This window comes from Thamnophis elegans, chromosome Z (genome assembly GCF_009769535.1).
Source record: "Thamnophis elegans isolate rThaEle1 chromosome Z, rThaEle1.pri, whole genome shotgun sequence".
NCBI lineage: Eukaryota > Metazoa > Chordata > Lepidosauria > Squamata > Colubridae > Thamnophis > Thamnophis elegans.
In genome coordinates this window covers 96,437,459-96,458,629 of record NC_045558.1, presented here as the reverse complement: position 1 = coordinate 96,458,629, position 21,171 = coordinate 96,437,459, and the positions used below count along the sequence as shown (strand labels likewise).

General features: G+C 44.0%; 1 protein-coding gene across 5 annotated transcripts in view; it reads right to left on the bottom strand.

Annotated features, from left to right (window-relative positions):
• THRA (thyroid hormone receptor alpha) overlaps positions 1 to 21,171 on the bottom strand; it is a 169,831-nt gene that overhangs the window by 25,793 nt on the left and 122,867 nt on the right. For all 5 annotated transcript variants that reach the window (XM_032236929.1, XM_032236928.1, XM_032236932.1 and 2 more), the window contains 2 exons: positions 11,396 to 11,457; positions 1,685 to 1,785 (listed from right to left, as the gene is read on the bottom strand). In XM_032236929.1, the coding sequence (XP_032092820.1) occupies positions 1,685 to 1,785; positions 11,396 to 11,457 (163 nt within the window). The remainder of the gene's footprint in view (positions 1 to 1,684; positions 1,786 to 11,395; positions 11,458 to 21,171) is intronic.

The following is a 21,171-nucleotide window of genomic DNA, read 5'->3' as shown; positions in this document are numbered from 1 at the left end:
GAGTTAATTCAAGGTGCAGGTAGTCCTTGATTTATGAACCAAAATTTCCATTGCTAAACACGGCAGTTGTTGGGTTATACTTGATGTTATGACATCTTTTCACGATTTTTAAGTCAATCACTTCGGATGATAAGTGAATCTATGTATGTTAAGCAAATCTAACTTAACTGCTTGTTGAAAGCTGCCTGGAAAGTCACAAATGGTGATCACATGACCCAGGGAAGCTGAAACCATCATAAATACATGACAAGGGTGCAAATTTTGATCATGTGACCATGGGGATGTTGCAAGTCATAAGTGTGAGGACCAGTCATAAAGTCCATGTCATAAGTCACTTTTTTCAGTGTCATTGTTAACTTCTAACATTCATTAAATAAATGTTGTTTGTTGAGGACCATCAGTACCGTAGGTGTAGGAATTTTTCACAGCCATGTTGAAGTGTCACATACCATTTCTTGAGCTAGCAAAAAATTATAGTGGCATAAAATTTAGTATCCTGTCAGAGACATGCTGTTAGCAAATGGCACTGATGTTATTTATAGTTTGCAGACACGTTCAGAATAAGGATGAATTGATATCCCAAGCTTTGTTTCCCCTCCTCTCCTACTTAATGTCACCAGCTAGTAGAAAAACATCTACTAATCACTCTCAATATAGATGATGTTGGTAAGGAAAGAAGTAAGTTTTGATAGAAGAGTAAACTGCTTGGGATGTGTGGAAATGAATTCTAAGTCAGCATGGTTATCAACTAAGAATGTAGCTCCATTTGAACATAAGTCTAGCAATATTTTTGAAGAGTGCTAAACCTGCATGCAACCCTGTAAAGCTTGTATGTAAAAGAACTAGCGGTGATATTATAGCAGTATTCCAATATTTGAGGGACTGCCATAAAGAAGAGGGGGGTCAACCTATGTTCCAGAGCACCAGAATGTAAGACAAGATACAATGGATGGAAACTAATTAAGGAGAGAAGCAACCTAGACTTAAGGAGAAATTTCCTGACAGCGAGAACAGTAAATCAGTGGAACGGCTTTCCTTCAGAAGTTGTGGGTGCTCCATGACTGGAGGCTTTTAAGAAGAGAGTGGACAATCATTCATCTGAAATGGTGCAGGGACTCCTGCTTGAGGAGTGAATTGGACTAGACCATCAAGGTTCCTTCCAACTCTGTTATTCTGTTAGCCCAAACAACTGACAGGCATTGGATGAATTGAATCATGAAACAGCAAAGAGAAACCTCTGTTCTGCTTCACCATCAGGCTGATCCAAGTCTCTGAAATTGGGAACAATCTGATTTGAAAGAATAAGGATACTCATACTGCCTGACTGAACTTGGAAGAGGAGCACCAAAGGGCTGGAGAGTAAGAGGCATGCCTGCAACAGCCCAAGTGGCCAAAAGTTCCTAATCCCAAAGGGTCACTTGACTGCAGCACCAACTGAACGGTCACTGGGAACGGTCATGGTAAAACTATCACAACCTATTGGCTGTTTAAAGAGCAAAGCATTACTGTATACTGAGGATGATTTTAAGCTGCCTTGGGGTGGGAATTGAGATTCAGGTGAAAGCAATGTCAGAAGGATATGGGGCGAGGGGGTGGGGAAGGTTGCTGGGCTGTATTGCTGCTGTGATCAGGTGCAGATGTGGAAGGCCCTTGGTTGAGACACACCTATTCAAGCATTTTTTACCTTGCAGCCTTCACAGGTAATACAGCGGTAGTGGTATCCTGTGGCTTTGTCTCCACATACAACACACTGCTCATCTTTGTCCAAATAGCTAGGGATGTACCCTGTAGGAGAAAGCAGCCAAGAGGTCAAAGCTGGAAAGATGAAACAGCAGCTGCAAGAGGTTAAGACTATCGAAGTAGACTAGAAAGCATTCTTGCCCATCACTCACACTCCATAGAGAAACAGAGCAAGACAGCAACAACTACTCCTTTGTGACTACTTACCAATATCTGTTAGTTAAATGCATTTGTCCTTTGAACATAAAGTTTACGTAAAGTGTTCATTCCCACTATATTTATTTAAAGCTGAAACTTAGGAATGGTTTTATAAGACAGTTCAGGTTCTCTTGTGTTTTACGAAATGAGAACAAAATCACTTAAAGCTCAACATAACATCCACTTAAGAAGGACAAGGAGCTAAATTTGCTACTTTGCAATGCCTTAGAAGAATATCAGGATACAAAATCCCCCTTGCTTTGTCAACAACAGGCAGAAGGTGGAGGCTTTTCCATGGCCCATCTTCCCTTCGAGTAGAGACTACAAGGCTGTTCAAGTCCTACTTCCTGGCTGGGTGACAGAGTGATAAAGAGCAGAGGAAAACATAACCACCTGTATGTCCATAAAAGGCCCTTAGTCTCTAGGCAAGGAGAAGAAGAAGCAGGCATGATGATCGTCCCTGCTAATTACTCTACTTCCACTGTGCTCTTCCAATCCCTACTCAGCCACTCCCACTTCTCTACCATTGTGGAAATCATAGCCACAGGTAGGGAAGTCACAGGAAAGTAGACTATACAGCCTTACTATAGAAGCTGGCATCTAATTTTTCATTGGCTGAGAAATAGTCAATAATAAATTACCTTTCATCAACGAAACTGCCTTTTTGGCCTGCTTGTCCTATCATCTCTACATCTCTTTCACTTAAATTTATTCTTAGTACCAACAGCACAGAACCTCTCTTGACTTTGGCTGAGAAGGCTTCCCATTCAGTTTTGGGCTCGACCAGTTTGTCCCTAAAGATGTGCAAAGGTGTGTCGGATAAGCTATCCTCCAGCCAACAAAACTTTTTGGTTTGGCAGGCAGTGCTCAGTGCTCCTTTCTTCCTCAGGCAGTGGTGGCACAGTGGTTAAATGCAGCACTGCAGGCTACTTCAGCTGACTGTTATCTGCAGTTCGGCTGTTCAAATCTCACCGGCTCAGGGTTGACTCAGCCTTCCATCCTTCCGAGGTGGGTAAAATGAGGACCCGGATTGTTGTTGGGGGCAATATGCTGACTCTGTAAACCACTTAGAGAGGGCTGAAAGCCCTATGAAGCGGTATATAAGTCTAACTGCTATTGCTATTGCTTCCCACTACTGTACCTTATGGTCCCTTTCCCAGTCATGTTGGCTTTTCTACTTTTTCAATCTGCTCTCCAGTCTTTCTCTGCCTACTTCCTGTCTCTCCCTGTGTTTTGCCTGCTATTTCCCCTGAGGCCCCTTCTCTGAAATTAAAGTGGGGAAGGGTTAAAGAATGCACAGATAGCTGCAGGATGTTTTCTTAATAGAGCTCCATGGTTTTACTCAGCATATACAAAAGGTTCAAGGACTGCATGCATGTCTTGAAACTTTGTGTGTGGGCGCACAACTCAACTCTGATTATGTGGGTCTTTGTTGAAAAGAAACTTCATGCTCTTCTCAAATGAGCATGCTATTAATATCTATTACGTATTTACTGCTGTATGAACGAACTTCTCTGATTCCTAGAAATGGCTGAGAGCTGATTCTCACATTACACTTTCCATATTGGACATCCTTTAATATATAAAATACATACTTCCCAACTAACCTCCAGCACCTATAGATCACATGTAGATGTCACACAAGCATGCCACTTTGTTCACAATGGAATTACTGCCAATTCAAAGTGCCTAATGAACATATTCCTAGAGATATACTTGGAAGTTTGCATGTATTTTTCAAATAAGCAGATATACGCATTCCCATAGACAAAATTGAATCAAATACTGAAAATTGTGTCTATGGGGCAGAAGAAGGTGGGGCTGATAACGAACAGTATAATAAAAACAAATTTGCATTAACAAACTTATACAAAAAAATTAACTGAATCAAATTTAAGTGTAATAAAATATATTTCATAATGGCCATGTAATGATATAGCATTATATCTTGGCAAATATATTATTTTATTAGTAAAGAAACATCATTTTTTCATCTTGGGTATTTATAATTTTCCAATGACAAAGAATATATAATTTAGTAAATAAATTGATAAAAGCACTTCCAAATGAAAGTGCTTAGAGCAGCAAGCATGCTGGGGAATTCTGGGAGCTGAAGTCCACACATCTTAAATTTATCAAGTTTGAAAAACACTGACTTAGATGGAATATTGACAGTTGTCACATGAAGTGATTCTATTAGTCTATATTGTCAATATTGATCAAAAAAACTTGCTATAGTTTAAGTAATGATCCGGTGTGGATATGCCAGAGAAAAAGCATGCAGTCTTTCACAAGCAAACCATGCTCTGTTATGAGCCTACAGCCCTAAGAAATAGTTCTGGGAATCCTTTCTCAGAGCTTAATCTGGTCATTTTTGGTTTTGGTATTAAGACAAATAACTTTCAGGAAAAGAAGAAATTCCATTTTCTGTTCTGGCCTACTTTCTAAATCTTTGGAATGCATAAAACCAATAAAGTCTTATGGTAGTCTTCCGAGATAGATTGAGAATCACTTGTAATGCCCCCCCCCCACCTTTTAAGATCTAATTAAACAGGAAAACACAATGGTCTTGATAAAGGGCGGCTTGTAAGATGGATCACCTACAAAATAGATCTATTTTGTAAGATAAAAGCATAAGTACAGATAGTACTCAACATATAATCATTCATTTAGAGACCATTCAAAGTCACAATGGCAATGAAAAAAGAGAACTATGACCAACCCTTGCCTTTATGACCATTTCAGCAACCCCAGTCATATTATCACAATTTGGGCATTTGGCAACAGGTGTGTATTTAAGAGAGTCGCATTGCCCGGGATATGTAATAGCTATTGGGACCTTCCATGCTGGCTTCTAAGAAGCAAAATCAACATATAATGGAGAAACTGGATTCTCTTAATAGCCCCAGGATCCACTTAACAACTGCAGTAATTCACTTAACAATCATGGGGAAAAGGTCATAAAATTGGGCACAATTCATTTAACAAGTGGTGGTCATAAATCGAGGATTACCTCTATTTGCAGTCTCTGATTGACTGGAAGCTATATTATCACTATTGTAGCTTCTTCATCTCCATTTCTCCAAAACAGAAAGTTTGGAGGAGATTGTTTTCCAATTTAAAAAAAGCTTTTGGCAAGACTTTTTTTTAAGTGAAAAGTGACTTGCGGAATATGTTTTTAATACTTGAGAATACAAAAGCAGTTAGACAGCTTTCTTCAAGCATGGGTCAAGAATGAGAGCCGAACCCAAAATGAGGAAGATGTGCTGGATATGTTCGCCATTTTGAATTATTTGTAAAAATAATAAAGCTAGGATACAAACAAACAAACAAACACAAGTTCTCCAAATATTAAAAGACAAATGATTATAAAGTTGCAGATGCAAGCTTTTTTCCTGTTATTCATAAGCAGCTCCAAAAACCATTTTATGTTTAGCTGAATTTATTTATAAACTTCCCCACAATCAGAAATTCTGCCTTATCATAGTTTTCGATCAAAGGGAAGTTTGCAAGTACAATTGGGTGCATATCTTTAGGCCACAAAATATACATATGTACACTGTGAAAACAGGCAGATGCTGGAACATCCACAAAAGAAAGATCAACCACATCTTCTGTTCTGTTCTAATTGTTTTATTTTAAGTATTTTTAAAAGGAGTGTGGTCATATGTAATTCTACTTAGTATTTATTGGTTCCATTCAATTGGATACATTTAATTTAGTACATTACATCTAAAAACTCCTCTCTTCGGCATGACTGACTGTTTAGGGAATGTGGCATAAGTGATGTTATGAACATCATGATATCATCATGCAAATAACACAATAGAAGATTCTATTTAACCTGAGTGATGGCTCAGCGGTTAAAGACGCTGAGCTTGGCAGCAGGAGAGCTGACAGCCCAGGTTCAAGACCTGAGCTCCATGCAGCTGGGTGAGCTCCCATTACTTGTCCCATCTCCTGCCCTCACTAGCCATTTGAAAGCATGCAAATGCAAGTAGATGAATAGGTGCCACTTGGATGGGAAGGTTAACAGCCATCCATGAAGCTTTGCAGTATGTTGACCAAGAAATGGAGATGACCACTGTGTCCTACAATTGAACATGATTGATGGGGAAAACTTTATCTTTAGACTCATTCATTCTTCTATTAATTTTTTTGTGGGGAGATAAATGTAAAAGGTGGTTTGATCATTATTTCAAATAATGACTGTCCGCTGGACTTGGATAATCAACAAATTTAAAAAGCAAATAATTTTATGACTGGTTTAAAATTACCTCTTGCACCTTCCCTAACTCAACAACTCATAATCTATTTAAGCTGCAAAGTTACCAATAATTTTTAAAAGTTCTTAAATAAATGATTTTTCAGAGGAATTTGGGGCAATTTGGAAGGACCTCATTTTGTTCTCCAGGTGCTTCTTAGTTCTAATAAGATTGGTATGCACACCCCCACACACAGTGTTTTCATCTGTTTGTTTAAAATAGGATTGCAGCAATCCTAAACTTTACGGTTCTCTTTGGCTTGCACAGAATTTGTAAGCTTTCATTACTTCAATTACTGAAGATATAGCTTGGGCACAGTAGACAATCACTCTGTTTGGATTTTACTTCATACTTCCACCCACTCCACAACTCCAGAATCTGATCCAAAACTGACTACAGTTTGAGTCAACTAAATTATAAAATACAGATGATGGAAACCAAAATACCTGCAGACAGAAAGCTAACTAGAAAGAACAGTTCAAGTTTAGCCCCTTTGCTATACCTTTTATCTAAAAGGAATGTTTAAACATGTGAAAGGATGACACTTTAAACTGCTTCTGAAGCAATGCAGTCCATTCTACAGGCTTAACATTCTTTTATTTCATTTTATTAGGCTTAATATGTTCTTAGTTCCTGTAATATTTGTGTGTGTGTGTGTGTGTGTGTGTGTGTGTGTGTGTGTGTGTGTTGGTCTTGTTGTATTTGGATCTTTTCCCATGTAAGATTGAGATTGTCCTGGCAACATTTCGGCAAAGTCTCACTCGCTATCTTCGGGATGGGTTTTGGGCTTAAAGAGTGGCCGGAGCTGCCATCTTTCTATAAATCTTGGTGGGGGTGTGTGGAGTGCTGGCTTTGTTTCAGTAAGTGGAATAATTGGTTGTGTGGTTGTATCATGATTGGTAGATTGGTGGTGGCTGTGTGTCCGTTGCTGTTTCGTGTTGTAACGGCCTGGGTGGTGGGTGGGGCTCGTTTGTTGACTAGGGATGGTTTCCAGATGTCTGGTAGGTGGGAGGTATCATCACGTTTATTCATGTTGTGGCAGTGTTCCTCTATTTCGATAGCTTCCATAATTATTCTCTTGCTGAAGTGTTCAGTTTTGGAGATTAACCTGGTTCCTTCAAAATTAATTTCATGTTCTGTAGCTTTAAGGTGCTGGAAAAGGGGGGAAGTTTTTTCTTTTTTTCTTATTGCATTATTGTTTTCTGCGATGCGTGCATTTATTCTTAGAACATCGCAAACACAAGAACACAGTAAGAAAAAAAGGAAAAACTGTTAAATACATTTGTCCTTTGAACAATAAGACCATCATACCTACACGCGTGAAAATCTATGAAATAAATAAATAAATATATATATATATATATATAAAAATAAATAAATAAAATTAGATTTTTACAACCCCTGGTAAGCCCCAATTATGGGAGGAAGCTAACTGCTTCCATCATCTGTCAATCGGCTTGTCACAAGAGTCCATCATGACAGAAACCCAATATTTTTACTGTTACCTTTGTTATATTTGTGCTGATAATAAAGTCTTCCTTTATTTATTTATATATATATAGGTATTGTCTCATCCTATGAGAGATGCACATAAATAATATTGCATCTTTCATTTTAAAGAAAAGGACAATGAAAGCAAAGAACAATGGCTGTTATTGAAACATGGAAGTAAGAGTAAAACTGAAAACTGAACCATAATTTGACTTTTAGGCACATTGCCTATCTGTTTTGTGGAATTAATATCCCAGTATAGTCCATATATATAACATATGATTTGAAGATTATTAGCAACTGAACAGTGAAGAAAAAAATGTCAAAGGTTACAACCATATAGGCACATCTCAAGATTTTTTGTGCATTACCACTTGCATATTTTGCAAACACTGATAAAAGATATTGTTTTAATCTGATAAATTAAAGAAGGCTTCCAAGGGCAAGATTTTGGTCTTGCGTCTCAAACAAATGCAGATTGTTCTGCAATCAATGTGAGAAAGACATTGGGAGACCGGGCCAAGAGATGCTGCCTAAGAGAAAGACAAGAGGTTCAGAAGAGAATTCTTGGGCTGTAAAAGAGATGATAGGAGATTTACACTTTCAGACTTGCAAGATTGTGTTAATGTAGCTTTACAATAAAGTATAATTAGCTCATCTAGTCCTGTTTCCTTTCAGGACTATCTAGTAAGACCGACAAATGAGATTGGCAGCTTGGTTGTTAAATGAAGCAGTCACTAAGTGATATTGCAATTATGATCTTAATTCATCTTTTCTTTGCTTTACAGACATCTGGAGGTCATAAATGTGAAGACTGGTTGCAAAATTACTTTTTCATCATCACTGTGACCGCGAATGGTTGCTAAACGAGCATTACCTGTAAATCAAAAGGACATGCACAGTCTCTAAGAGAGCCACAAACTGATGGGTGTAACTGTATGTTCCACACATCTTCCACCAAGCAAAGCTTCCAGTCATGCTGTTGAGGTATTATGAGAGTTATAGGCCAATCAAGTTAAAGGAGAGTACACAGAATACTCATAAAAATAATGGTCTTATGTGTTATGATTTATTTACTAATCACGAACTTTCCAAGCTCAGAAATTTTCGTTGTGCTGTAGATAGATTAAAAGTCAGGATAATCTCTGCCTGAAGTTTTGAAAGCTGATGAACATAAAATGAAAAGAATGAGGAAAGAACTGAAATAGAGCAAGACAGACAGTAGTTCTCTGTCTGAGGAATGAAGTCAGGTTGGTCTTAGTCCTGCTATAGCCTCCTTTTGACCCTAAGTCTCCTCACAGATAAAAGAAGCCAGATCTGCTTCCTTTCTGCTGTCCCTTGGCAGATACATTATTAATTTAAACACAATGCTCATTCTCTGTAGAGAAATCTGGGAAATATTTTCTAAAGAGGAAACTAACTCAAATTGCAGATTCCTGGAAGATATGAAAGAAAATCAAGAACCTTTTTAGTACAGATATAGGGGCTCTCTGCCTCTTTTCCTAGCCTTGTTTCTTTTTACATATAGGTCATTCTATATGCACTGTAGTGTCTTTCCATAGGAACGGGGTGGTTCAGAGGCTGATCTTGTCGATTAGAAAGATTGGCAGTTCAGCGGTTTAAATCCCTAGTGACGCGTAACAGAGTGAGCTCCTATTACTTGTCCCAGCTTCTGCCAACCTAGCAGTTCGAAAGCATGTAAAAATGCAAGTAGAAAAATAGGAACCACCTTTGGTGGGAAAGTAACAGTCTGTTCCCTGTGCCTTTGGCATTTAGTCATGCCAGCCACATGACCACGGAGACATCTTCGGACATCGCTGGCTCTTCGGCTTTCAAACAGAGATGAGAACTGCCCCCTAGAGTCGGGAACAACTAGCACATACATGTGAGGGGCACCTTTACCATTACCTTTTAGTGTCTTTCCATTTGGCAACTGCTGGATTAAAGCAATGCCAAGTAAGAGGCAACAAATCTGCTAAACCCTTATTAAAAGAGTTTTCTTCAATGTGATTTATCCAAATAACAAGTGTCTATGAATGGGAAATAATCACATCTACTTTTTTATTTTTATGAGAAAAGAATGAAAAATGTTATTTCTAATATGAATCTCACATGTAAACACTTCTTCAGAGCTATAAACATGGAAATAAATATGTTCCAAAGCTGACTAGGGAATTCTGAAAGTTGAAGATCATGTGTCTTAAAGTTACCAAGATTGGGAAACTCTGGTTTATATTCTTTGTCTAGCCTCTATTTAAAAAAACAAAAAAAAAACATCCACATTGCTAATGGGTGAATTAATGCAAAAGCTAAACTAAACTGTAAGTGCTGAAATCTGGATCCTATTCATCTCTCTCACATGACCAAGAGTATATCCCTCCTGGTACTAAAACTATTGCCATGCTGCTGCATCACTTAAAAAAAAACTCTCAAGAACTGAAAGTGTTGAAGAGCGTATTTTAATAAGAGGGAGTATTTAAAAATATTCATTGTGGCCAGGTCTTGCGAGATGGAGGCTAAACAGGGATCAGTGAAAAAAAATCACACAAGAGGGAAAGATATGGTCTGGCATTCTTTCACATTCACCAGTCCACATGTGATTCCGTCTTGCCCCATGACCCACTGTGGCCTCACCTTTAGAATCCCGCCCCCAGTTCTTTAGTGGTTTATCTTCCTATTGCAGGCTTTGCCATTTTACATCCGATATCCTGAGCTGCCCCATGACTGCCTTTTCTGGTCTAGTGAAAAACATTAAAAAAACAACAACACCAACCTTCCTCAAGAGGTTCAAGTCAAAGTTGAATACATTTTGGGGATATTGTTTTATTTCAATTTATCAAAGCAGGTTTCCCACAAGTCCTTTAATTTCTCATATTTCTCCAATACTCTGGAATATCAACACTCTGTTATATAAGTAGAATAACAACTTTGAAAGCCAGTTTGGTCTAGTGGTTAAGGCATCAAGTGAGAATCCAGGAACTCTGAGATCTAATCCCGCTTTAGGCATGAAAACTGGCTGGGTGACTTTGGGCCAATCACTCAGCACAATTCAACCTCACAAGGTTGTTGTGGGGAAAATAAAGAGAAGTAAGGGGTGTTAGATATGTTCCCTGCCTTTAGTTATTTATAAAAATAATAAAGACATGATATAAATAAATAAATACATAAACAAATATGCGTTTTTGAGAAGACTCTGTTGGAATAACTGTTCCGCTACTAAAGTCTAATTAATAATGTGATCTAAGGGGAATTTCAAACACATGCTTGAGTACAAGATAGGAAGCTAACGGAGATCCTGTCCCCTTAATTCTTTATGGAGATTTGCAAATCCCCATAAAAAGACTTACAAATGGTAACGCCAGATCTTCCGAATTTGTAACTGACAAAGCCAAACCGACCTGTGACTATCAGCTGGATATGGCATTATATGCTTTTCCTGTCTGCTTAGGACAGTGGAAAAACACAACAACCAATACGCTCCTGTAGTTATCCCAAAATGCTGTCATCTTTGGATGTGATCCTTTTCTATTAAGTAAAAGTCCCGTTCCTACAAAAAGGAAAGAATCCTAAAAAGTGAGTCACTTCCTCAATATCCTGCTGGCAGGACTACAAGGAAATATACTGTCTTCTAGTATCACAGAAGAGATAAGCACATTGATCTGAAAATTCTGAGCACTGGCAAGCTTGGGAGAGATGCTTACCTGACATATTGCTTTTCACCGAACATTGGCTGCTTTTTCTTTTACGTTTCCCATCCGGCCACCTTCAAAGAAGAGAGAAAGGGGAGAATCAGTCAGAAATTTGGAGTTTTAATTTATCTTTCTTGCTCACCTGCTGAAACCTTATCCCCTTGCCCCAAAACTTTCCCAAATCACCAGAGCTCAGCTCACCCTTTTTCTTCATGGTGTGGCATTTCCATTATCCTACACCCTTTAAGAAATCAGGAGGTGTGAGCAGTACAAGGGGACTTATCTGAGAAGAGCAGAAGTGATAAAGTAGTTGGGAAGATGTTTCAATGCACATATGCATGGCTAACCCCCTTGATGGCCAAGATTTCCATGCTATCCTTCGCACAAAGAAGAGTTCTGCTACACTGATCTCACCTCAAGCTAATATGCACTATATGCAGGAGATTAAAAAAGGGAAGTTAAATTACCAGCGATCGCTTAAAGGAAGCTAAACCAACTGAATCCAGGTTATACTTCTTGAACCAAGATCTATGCTGCCCTAAAAAGAAGTGAGAGGTTGTCATGATAGCTTTACACTTGCCCAAAAAGCTCAGGGTGATTATTCCATTCAACCTTGTGACAATTTTTTAGTGTAGGTTAGGACTTAATGACATAACCTATCCGAAGTTAATTGGCCTAGTTGAAATCTTCTGCCTTAAGATAATACCTTGCTGGAGCAATAAAATATGGTAGAAAGGAAGATGTAAAGCTACATAAATCCTTTTGGCAGCTGAAATGTAGGCGTCTATGAAAGGGAGGAGGAAAAATGCATGAAACATTGGAAATTCTTGTTATTACCAAAAGAAAAAAATAGTCCCAGTTCAGCTACACATTTGGAAGTATACTGAATATTTTGTTTATGTGTATTTAATTTGTATTATTAAGCTTGGATGGTATACTTTATTAATTTGAAATTAATTAATTAATTAACAGTATTTGGGGAAAGCCTAATTAAAAGTTATTATAAATTGCTAGTAATACATAATGAAAACAGATGAGTGGAAGGGGTTGAAGGTGTATTCTAAATTCCGTGTGTGTGTGTGTGTGTGTGTGTGTGTGTTCGTAGATTTTCACGGGTGTAGGTATGCTGGTCTTATTTATTCGGGTCTTTTCCCGTGTAAGATTGAGATTGCCTTGGCAACATTTCGGCGAGGTTTCACTCACCATCTTCAGGCTGGTGTTTTCGGCTTAAAAGCGTGGTCGGAGCTGCATCATTAGCACCAGTCTACCAATCATGATACAGCCACACATCCAATCAATCCACTTACTGAAACAACGCCAGCACTCCACACACACCCCCACCAAGATTTATAGAAAGACGGCAGCTCCGACCACACTTTAAGCCAAAAACACCAGCCTGAGGATGGGCGAATGAGACCTCGCCGAAACGTTGCCAAGACAATCTCAATCTTACATGGGAAAGACCCGAATACAACAAGACCAGCATACCTACACCCGTGAAAATCTACAATACATATATATACATATGTGTATATGTGTGTCCGTGTGTTTTCGTAGATTTTATCTACGAAATATGATAATTCTAATGAATAATGAAGGAAAATTTATCAAAACTGTCTCTAACCCAATAGTGTGAATTTAAATTGAGTACTAAAAACCCCATGAACTTTTGAATGTTTCAGTAATTTGAGTACAATATAGCATACAGTAGATGAGAATATTTTTTTTCTAGTCCAAGAACTGAGAAATTGTTTTTAGATAAAAAAATATTTGAAATAAATGTTAGAAATTTCTGATAATTCTTCCAAGGATTTCAGGCAATTAGAAAGAGCTGAAGAAAAAAACGATCTTACAAATATTTGTATGCATGTATGACTGAGATAAAAATTTTACGTAGACAGAATATTCTTAAGAAAAATGAATTTTTATTATTAAAATATAAAGTATATTTCTCTGCAAAATATGTACTTATTTTAATAATAAAATACAGATACTCCTTATTTATAACCATCTATTTAGTTGCCCATTTGAAGTTACAAGAGCATTGAAAAAAGTGACTTACGGCCATTTAGAACAGTTGGATAGCATTTATACAGTTACACGATTAAAATTTAGGTAATTGACATGTATTTATGAAGGCTGCATCATCCCACAGTCACATGAATGCCATTTGCAGCAGTTCCAGTTGACTTCAAAAAAGTCAAAGTCAAATGGGAGAAGCTGAATTCCCTTAATGACCACTTGACTGATTTAACAATTGCAGTGGGTTCACTTAGCTGTGAGAAAAAAAAAGATCGTAAAACTGGGTGTGCTCACTTACTAACTGCCTTGCTTAGCAATGGCAATTCTGGTTCCAACTGTGGTCAAAAATCAAGGACTTCCTGTAAATAGGAACACCTACATGCCCACAATCCAGTGAAAATCTGGCTTTTAATTATTTCAAATTATCAGACCCTGTGCATTAGAATTCTTTATTGGCCAAGTATGATTAGACACACAAGGAATTTGTCTCTGGTGCATTATTTCCTAATATAAAGACCAGCAAATTAATCTATCAAGAGCCATTACTTAACAACCCTAGGGACGATCCATTGGAAACGTTTTACTCAACAGGTTCTTTCCACCGTATTGAGTGAAATCTTCTTAAATCCAATTAATACGACCACCAAAAAATTGAATATTCTTAGCACAATTAGAGAAGGGACAGAATTTATAGTTTCCATTGTAAAGAGTTAGTATGGTGTAGTAGGTTAAGATATTAGGCTAACCAGACTGGAATCTGCTATTGGCTAAAGAAATTCTCTTTATATTTTGAGTTAGTAGCTCTCTTCTAACCCAATTTATCTCACTGAGTTGATATGAAGATAAAATGAAGGCAGATCCCTATATAAGCTGCCTTGAATTTCCTTGGGGAAAGACAGCAAAAGGTAAAGTAAATGCATGAATTTCTCATACTAGATTGAGCTGTATGAAACTAGAGAGGCAGTTTGATGTATGATTAAGGCATCAGACTAAAAATTGGGAGACTGGAAGTTCTAGCCCCACCTTGGACATGAAACCAGCTGTGTGACCTGGGACCAGCCATTTTTTCTCAGCCCTAGAAAAGAAGTAATGGCAAACCACTTCTGAAAAACCCTGCCAAGAAAACTGCAGGAACTTGTTCAAGCATTCTCTTAAAATTAGACACAATTGTACAAAAGAAAAAAAATGAACTTATCCAGCTGTGTTCATAATTATACCAACTTAGCCCCTAATATTGCTCTCTCCCCATCTCACTTTCAACAGGATTGAGTGCAAGGGAGGAAATTATTTTCCAGAAGAAGAAAGCTACAAAGATTAAGCCTGGATGCCATCTAAAATACATAAGGGTTGACTAAGACGAAGGATTTAAAGTTTTATTCAATATATAAGAATATATTCCTTGCAACATGTGATCTTGTGGGCAGTTCTGTTGAGGAAGTTGTTACCCGCTGAAAAAGGACGTTGGTCTTACCTGAACGTCTATTTTCAGAAGGGGGAGGGAATGGTCACACGTGGGTTGTTGTCAAAGCCTGATTGGTCCAAGACTGAGAGAAAACGCTTAAATACTGGTGCCTTCCATTCCTATCCCAGTTTCCTCGAAGGCGAACGGTAGAACTGAAAAGACAAAAAAACACACACAACAAAACCCCCGGGAACCACCCGGGCCCTCCCCTTGGCCCCGACGGAAAGGTCTCAGGGCGGGTTGTGACCATTCCCTCCCCCTTCTGAAAATAGACGTTCAGGTAAGACCAACGTCCTTTTTCCAGAAGAGGGGGAGGGAATGGTCACACGTGGGACATACCCAAGCTACCGTCCCAGGGAGGGAGAACGAGAATCACCAGGGCCCAAGGGGAGCCTCAACCGCCACCCCCAGAGGGTCCCGCCACCAAGGACACACTCGCATCTGCAAAGCTCCCAGACCATAGCGCCGGAGGAAGAAGCCGGGGAATCCAGAGGCCGCGCGACAGACGGCCTCAACTGGCCCCCCCCCGCGGCCCCCGAGGCCACGCTCGTGTCGCTCCTAACAGGCTGGGCCGCGAACTCTGACGGGACTGGCCCGTCGACCCGAAACCCCGAGGGCTTCCGCAATGGCCCGGCGCAGCCGACGCCAACTGTGGCTGAAGACACGCTCGAACCCAGCGACCCCCGGCTGGAGGAACAGTCCACAAGGGCTCGACCTACGGACCCCTCGGTCCGCTGGCGAAGGAGCCGCAGGGCGCGGTGCGCGCCCAACCAATGCCAGAGCTTAGCGAAGGAAGTGGCCACCTACGGGAAGAAGGCACGAGCAAGGCGAAGCCTCGCCCCGCCCCTTGGAGGCGACGGGAACGACCTCAGAGCAGGGTGCCCAACTCCACGTACCCGGGCGGAGACAACCGCCACAAGGGAGCCAGCCGACGAGCATACCGAAGAGATTCGAAGAAGCCCCCCCTGAGCACAAGGGGGAAGAACACACGGGGAACCCGCGGACCGAGGGAAACCCAGAAGCCGCCCCCTACCGAGAAGCTCGATCAGGGGGACCTGAGAGAGGGAGAACCCCCACCCCCTCCAGGGCTGAAACAATTCCGCCACCAGGCGGCACAATCTTGTGGATTTCCGAAGTCAGGCCCCTCCTGCAGGAACTCCTGACGTTTGAGAGAAAGGTGCCCTGCCAGGCGAAGCCAGGGGAGGCCAGGCGGATAACACCGCCGGACGATACCCAGGTGGAACCGCAGCCGCGGTCCGTAAGGCCCCCAGGCATCCCTAGTCGAGAGTGACCCCGTTGGCTAGAGCAGCCTCCAACAGCTGCCAGACAAGAGTCATGGGCCGGATGCAACCCCAGGGACCAGGCGAAGCAGGACCACCACCCCCCGCTGCCAGGCCCACCCTTCCCGCGGGCGCCTCTGCGGGGGGCCACCGACAGCTGGACGAGGTCCGCGAACCAAGGCCCCTAGGTCCTAATGGCCCACCCCCACGGTCAGGGTCCCCATGGAACCAGGGGGACGGGAGGCCCCATACCGAGACCGCAGGTCACCTCCTTTCGAGGGCGCTTGCGCCCTCCACAGATCAGGATAGGAAATGGGTGAAACCCCAGGGAGGAATAGAACACGCGGCGAGCAAGGGAGTGTCGAACTGTCGACAGATCCGCCAAAAAAGAAGAACCGACGACTGAGGGAGTAGGCCCGCTCCCCTGGTCAGGGCCGCCCGATGCTGCCGAGCCGCCCGGAGACAGGAGAGCCCGGGGAGATTCTCGACTCTGGGGGCAACAGAGGCCCCACCGCCCAGACGTCCAGTCCCGAGCATTCCGGTCGAGGGCTGGAGAAGACCCCCCCCCGACAGATGAGGGCCTGAGCGGTCCCCGTGCCAACGGGAGGTCACGCGATGCCCAGCTACGGGGCCCAAGGGAAGCGCAGAGCCCAGCAGGACAGCACTAGTGCCATACCAGTGACGAAGGGTAAGCCCCGAAAGCGACCACCTGCCGAGAGCGAACCGGGAGCCCCCTAACCAGGACGAGGCTCCCCAGGAGAGTCCAAGGGTCCGGCGGGCGGGACTATCCCTGCTCAAGGAACATCTCGCCCGATCTGATAGAGGGAGGTTGAAACCGAACAACATCCCTAAGGCCCTACGCCAGCGGGCATAGGCCGAGGTGGAGCTCCTGGACAGACTCACCCCCTCCCCTGACATGGAGCCTATGACCGACACCAGGCAAGCGGAAAGGGAAGAGGTGGACGCCGGAGAAGCCAGCCGAGGAACAGGACGGGGCTCCGAGCTCCTAGAACAGGCGCTAAATAACCGAAGACCTGAATAGGCTAGCCCGCCAAGGAATCAGAGCCCCCAGGATGGGGCGCGGACAAGCCGCCCGGGCCGCCAGGCCTTAGTGAAATCCGGAGAACGGAGACCAGACCAAGGGAAAAGCCCCGGGGGGGGAACCCCAGGGACCCGCGATGACCGGCCAGAGCCGAGGAACGAAGATAAGCCCCCCGAAGAGCCACCAGGCCAGGGGCCTCCTGTCTGAAACCCCGAAGGACCGAAAGGGGGGAGAACGCTCTCCCCGCCTGTGCACTAGAGCGGTGCAGAAACGAGAGGGCCCGCTAAGCCTTCCGGCCACCCGTCCGAACCGCAGACAGATGCGAGAGGCGCTCCAGGCCCGGTCATCCGGAGGAGTCATCTGCACTCCCTGAAGGCCGAAGAGAAGGGCAATGGCCTGAACCACCGGGTAGCAGCCCCCCCCCCGGCCCCGGGACGGAGGGATCCCCCAAAGAGCCGGCGGGGAGGAGAGAACCAACGCGGGAGCGAGGCAAGCAGAGGCCCGTGCCCAAGCGTCCAATGCCGGCCGCTCTGAGAACACGCCTAGCGGCTGATGGCCTCCAATGGGACGACCCGAGGTCAAGCCCCCCCCCCGAGCGGAAGGGGTGCTGCCCCCCCCTTGTGGCTGGACCGTCTGGACCAGAGGAGGGAGCCGTAGGCGCTCCTGAGGGATGAGCTGGAGAACTGCCTACAAATGGAAGAGAAAAACGCAAGATTATTGACAGAATCGGAAATCCATGCCGGCACATGACAAAGAAGATTTAGATCCGGCTCAGCCGTCACAAGTGGGCGAACTGTCCCGTGTCTCCATCCTCGGACCGGGAAGAGCCCCCCCCCCCAAGGGGTCAGTCCTCTCGAAGGCATGGTCATCCAGAGACAGCGGGCCGAGCCGGTCCTCAGTCAGTGACGCCGGCAATGAAGCCCGGACGACGTGACCGAAGTGGTCAGCATCCTGGACGCAAACTTGAGCGAGCCCCGGTCGCCCCAGGGAGGAAGGGCAGGCTGCCCCGAGTCAGAAGAGACCCAGGCGGCGAGGCTCCCTGGGACGTGAAAGCGCTCCCGGCGCTGCCCCAGTCACTGACCGAGGCCTGACGAAACTACCGGGAGTTGAGTCCGCAGAGGGCGACCCCCGTAGCGGCAACGGGAGGACATCTTAGAAGCTCAGCGCGCCCGATGAAACCAGGGCAGCCACTAGAAGGTGACGGACTGCAACTGAATCGCCCAGGCAAGGGCCCAGTTACTCTAGAGCCAAAGGCCCAGGCCCCCAGACAAGTCGGAGGAATGCGTCCACTGAATGGTCAGCGCCTCCGTGCCAAGGGAGGAGTCGAGATCTCTTTCCAGACCATGGCCGTGGCAGAACGTGGTCCTGCCAGGATCAGTGGGCGGAGGCATCAAGGTCCCCCCCACCAGCTGGCCATGCACCGAGCCTGCCCCAGGCACAGCAAACAGTCTGAGCCAAGACGCCCAGAGATGGGCCCATCCAGGGCCACAGCTGCGATTAAAACGCCTGAGCCGGTCTACTCTACATAACAAAGGTCGGATTAGCCTGCAACAGAAACTCACCACCTGGCATCTTGGAACTCAATCTCCAAAGGGGAATGCTACAGATCTAAGCAGGCCAGGAAGAACCCCTGGCCTCAATAGAAATGGTTTGTTTTTTTTTGTTTTTTTTTTAATTATCATTATTATTTACTTATTTATTTATTTATTCATTAACTTTTAGTCCACTTTATTTTCCTAGCAAATTTCCAATTTCATCATTGACCGCGGATCAAGTAGGGGGGAACATAGCCCAACGATGGGCGCGGCCCAGACCCCCATGTCTAGAAGGGGCGGAGAACCATCTAATCCTCTGTACCACCATAGGCAAAACCAGGCCCCGGGAGAGCCTACCTGCACACGGGTTAAGACCCTCGACTCACCACCACCCCCTGGACCCCCTGAGTGGGGGAGGGAGAGAGGGACCCCACTCTACTTGGAAGGAAGGGGAAACCTGCCTGGGAACCCCAGGGCAGGAAAACCAACCCCTAGGACTGATCTGGGGGGAAAAAGGCCTGAGGCGGGACCAACCCCAGACCCTGGGATAAGGTCAAAGGCTCATACATGTAGATCTGATGCAAGTCCCCAGAAATGTGCACGGCCCTCTGTTGGGCCCCACAGAACAACAGTTCCCAAATGGCTAACCTCTGAAGGAGGAAGGCAGAGCCAACCCAGAGTAGGCCCGGGTAGAATCCCCGGGCACCAGTAGCAAAAGGAAGACCAATATTGCAAGCCCTTAAGTTCTCATCTGCTAGTCATCCCTTACTGGCATCGAATTAAGCACAGTTGTGAAGTGCGTTTGTACATATATGCATGTATATATATATATATATATATTTGTATTTGAGCTGATAAACAAATAAGGGAGACTCGTATAGCCTATTACAATCCATTTAGCTCTCATCAGCTAGCCTTATAATAAAGGGAGACTAGTATAGGTCTATTTCAAGCTATTTAGACCTTATGTTAATTGCAATGTGAAACCTCCGAGCCACAATACTGTCCCTGCACAGTGCAGCCCCTGACCTCCTCCCACGAGAAGGACTTCAGGGCAGAGGAAGACATGGGGGGGGGGGAAACACCCTCCCCCTCCCCCTGCAAGGGCTTTCTCACCTGCCGCCAGGTCTGCCACCTGGCCCTGGGGAAACTCCAAGCCCCCCCTCCATTTCCCCACTTACGCGTCCAGCTGGAAGGAATGGAGGATTCCAAGCCACTGTAGGCCCCACCGGGACCTGGGCCTGCTTTCTCTGCTGCCTGCCATGCCAAGGAAGAGACCGCACCAGCCAATGGACCTGGGTCGAGGCCCGGTCCTCGCACACGTGGCGACCAAGCCAACATGGCCGCCGGAACTTTCATTTTCAATCTGCGGCTCCGATGGCCCATTGAAAGGCCGTGCTGAGGCAGGCAAGGACGGGAGGCAAGGACGGGGGAGGCCACGCGGCTCTCAGGCACGCTCCCCCTCCCCCAGGAATGCTCGTAGCAGTCCGAGCCGATTCTCTTGCCTCTCCTGGCTATTTAAAGGAGAAGGCAGCCTCTCCAGCAGCTGAAAGGAGATCTGGCACCCCCGCACCCGGGGACGGGCTGAGACTCTGGGCCTGCGGGGGGGAGGCAGCATGCCCCACTGGGCCCTCCCCCACCGCCCGGGGCAGTGAACTGTCCCTTGGGGCCGCAGCTGCTGAATTTAGTAATTTAGAAATCTTTTAAATGCCCAATTAAACCAAATAAGACCAAATTGAATAAAGTAATCCTACCAGTAATTCTCAACAGTTCTTGGACCAGAAAAGACTGAGAGGAAACTGGGATAGGAATGGAAGGCACCAGTATTTAAGCGTTTTCTCTCAGTCTTGGACCAATCAGGCTTTGACAACAACCCACGTGTGACCATTCCCTCCCCCTCTTCTGGAAAAAAGCAATCCATCCACTTAATGGGACTGTCCCAAGAGGCCTCCCTCTTGTTGGTGAAGTCTAAAGGATGTTTACTGAGGACCTTCAGAAGTGGAAGTAGCAAAAGAGACTTCTTAATGTGCCAGAGAAAGAAAATACCATAAATACAGATTCAAGTCTGATTCTATGCTGGACCAATAATTGAGATGAAGCATTGTTATTTCTCCCTTATAGTACTAGCAGGCTTGTCAGCTAGCAGCTTAGTTTACGATGGAAGCAGCAGGTAGATTTTTTATTGTGAGAAGTTATCATAGCATTCTGCTCATAGTCATTCTAATTTATAAAGACTTGACTTTTCACGGGGAGAGTCTGTTATAGTGATACAGGTAACATCTCACCTAGACTCTGAGGTAAACAGATATAGCACTTTCTTAGTTATCCTTGGAAATCTGTAGGCTTGATCCATGCTTCTTAACTTTTCAAGGTATCTGAGAGGTACGATGAATTGGAATGAGAGGAAACTGTTCAGGAAAGATAGATGCTATTGGTTTTGTGGTGTA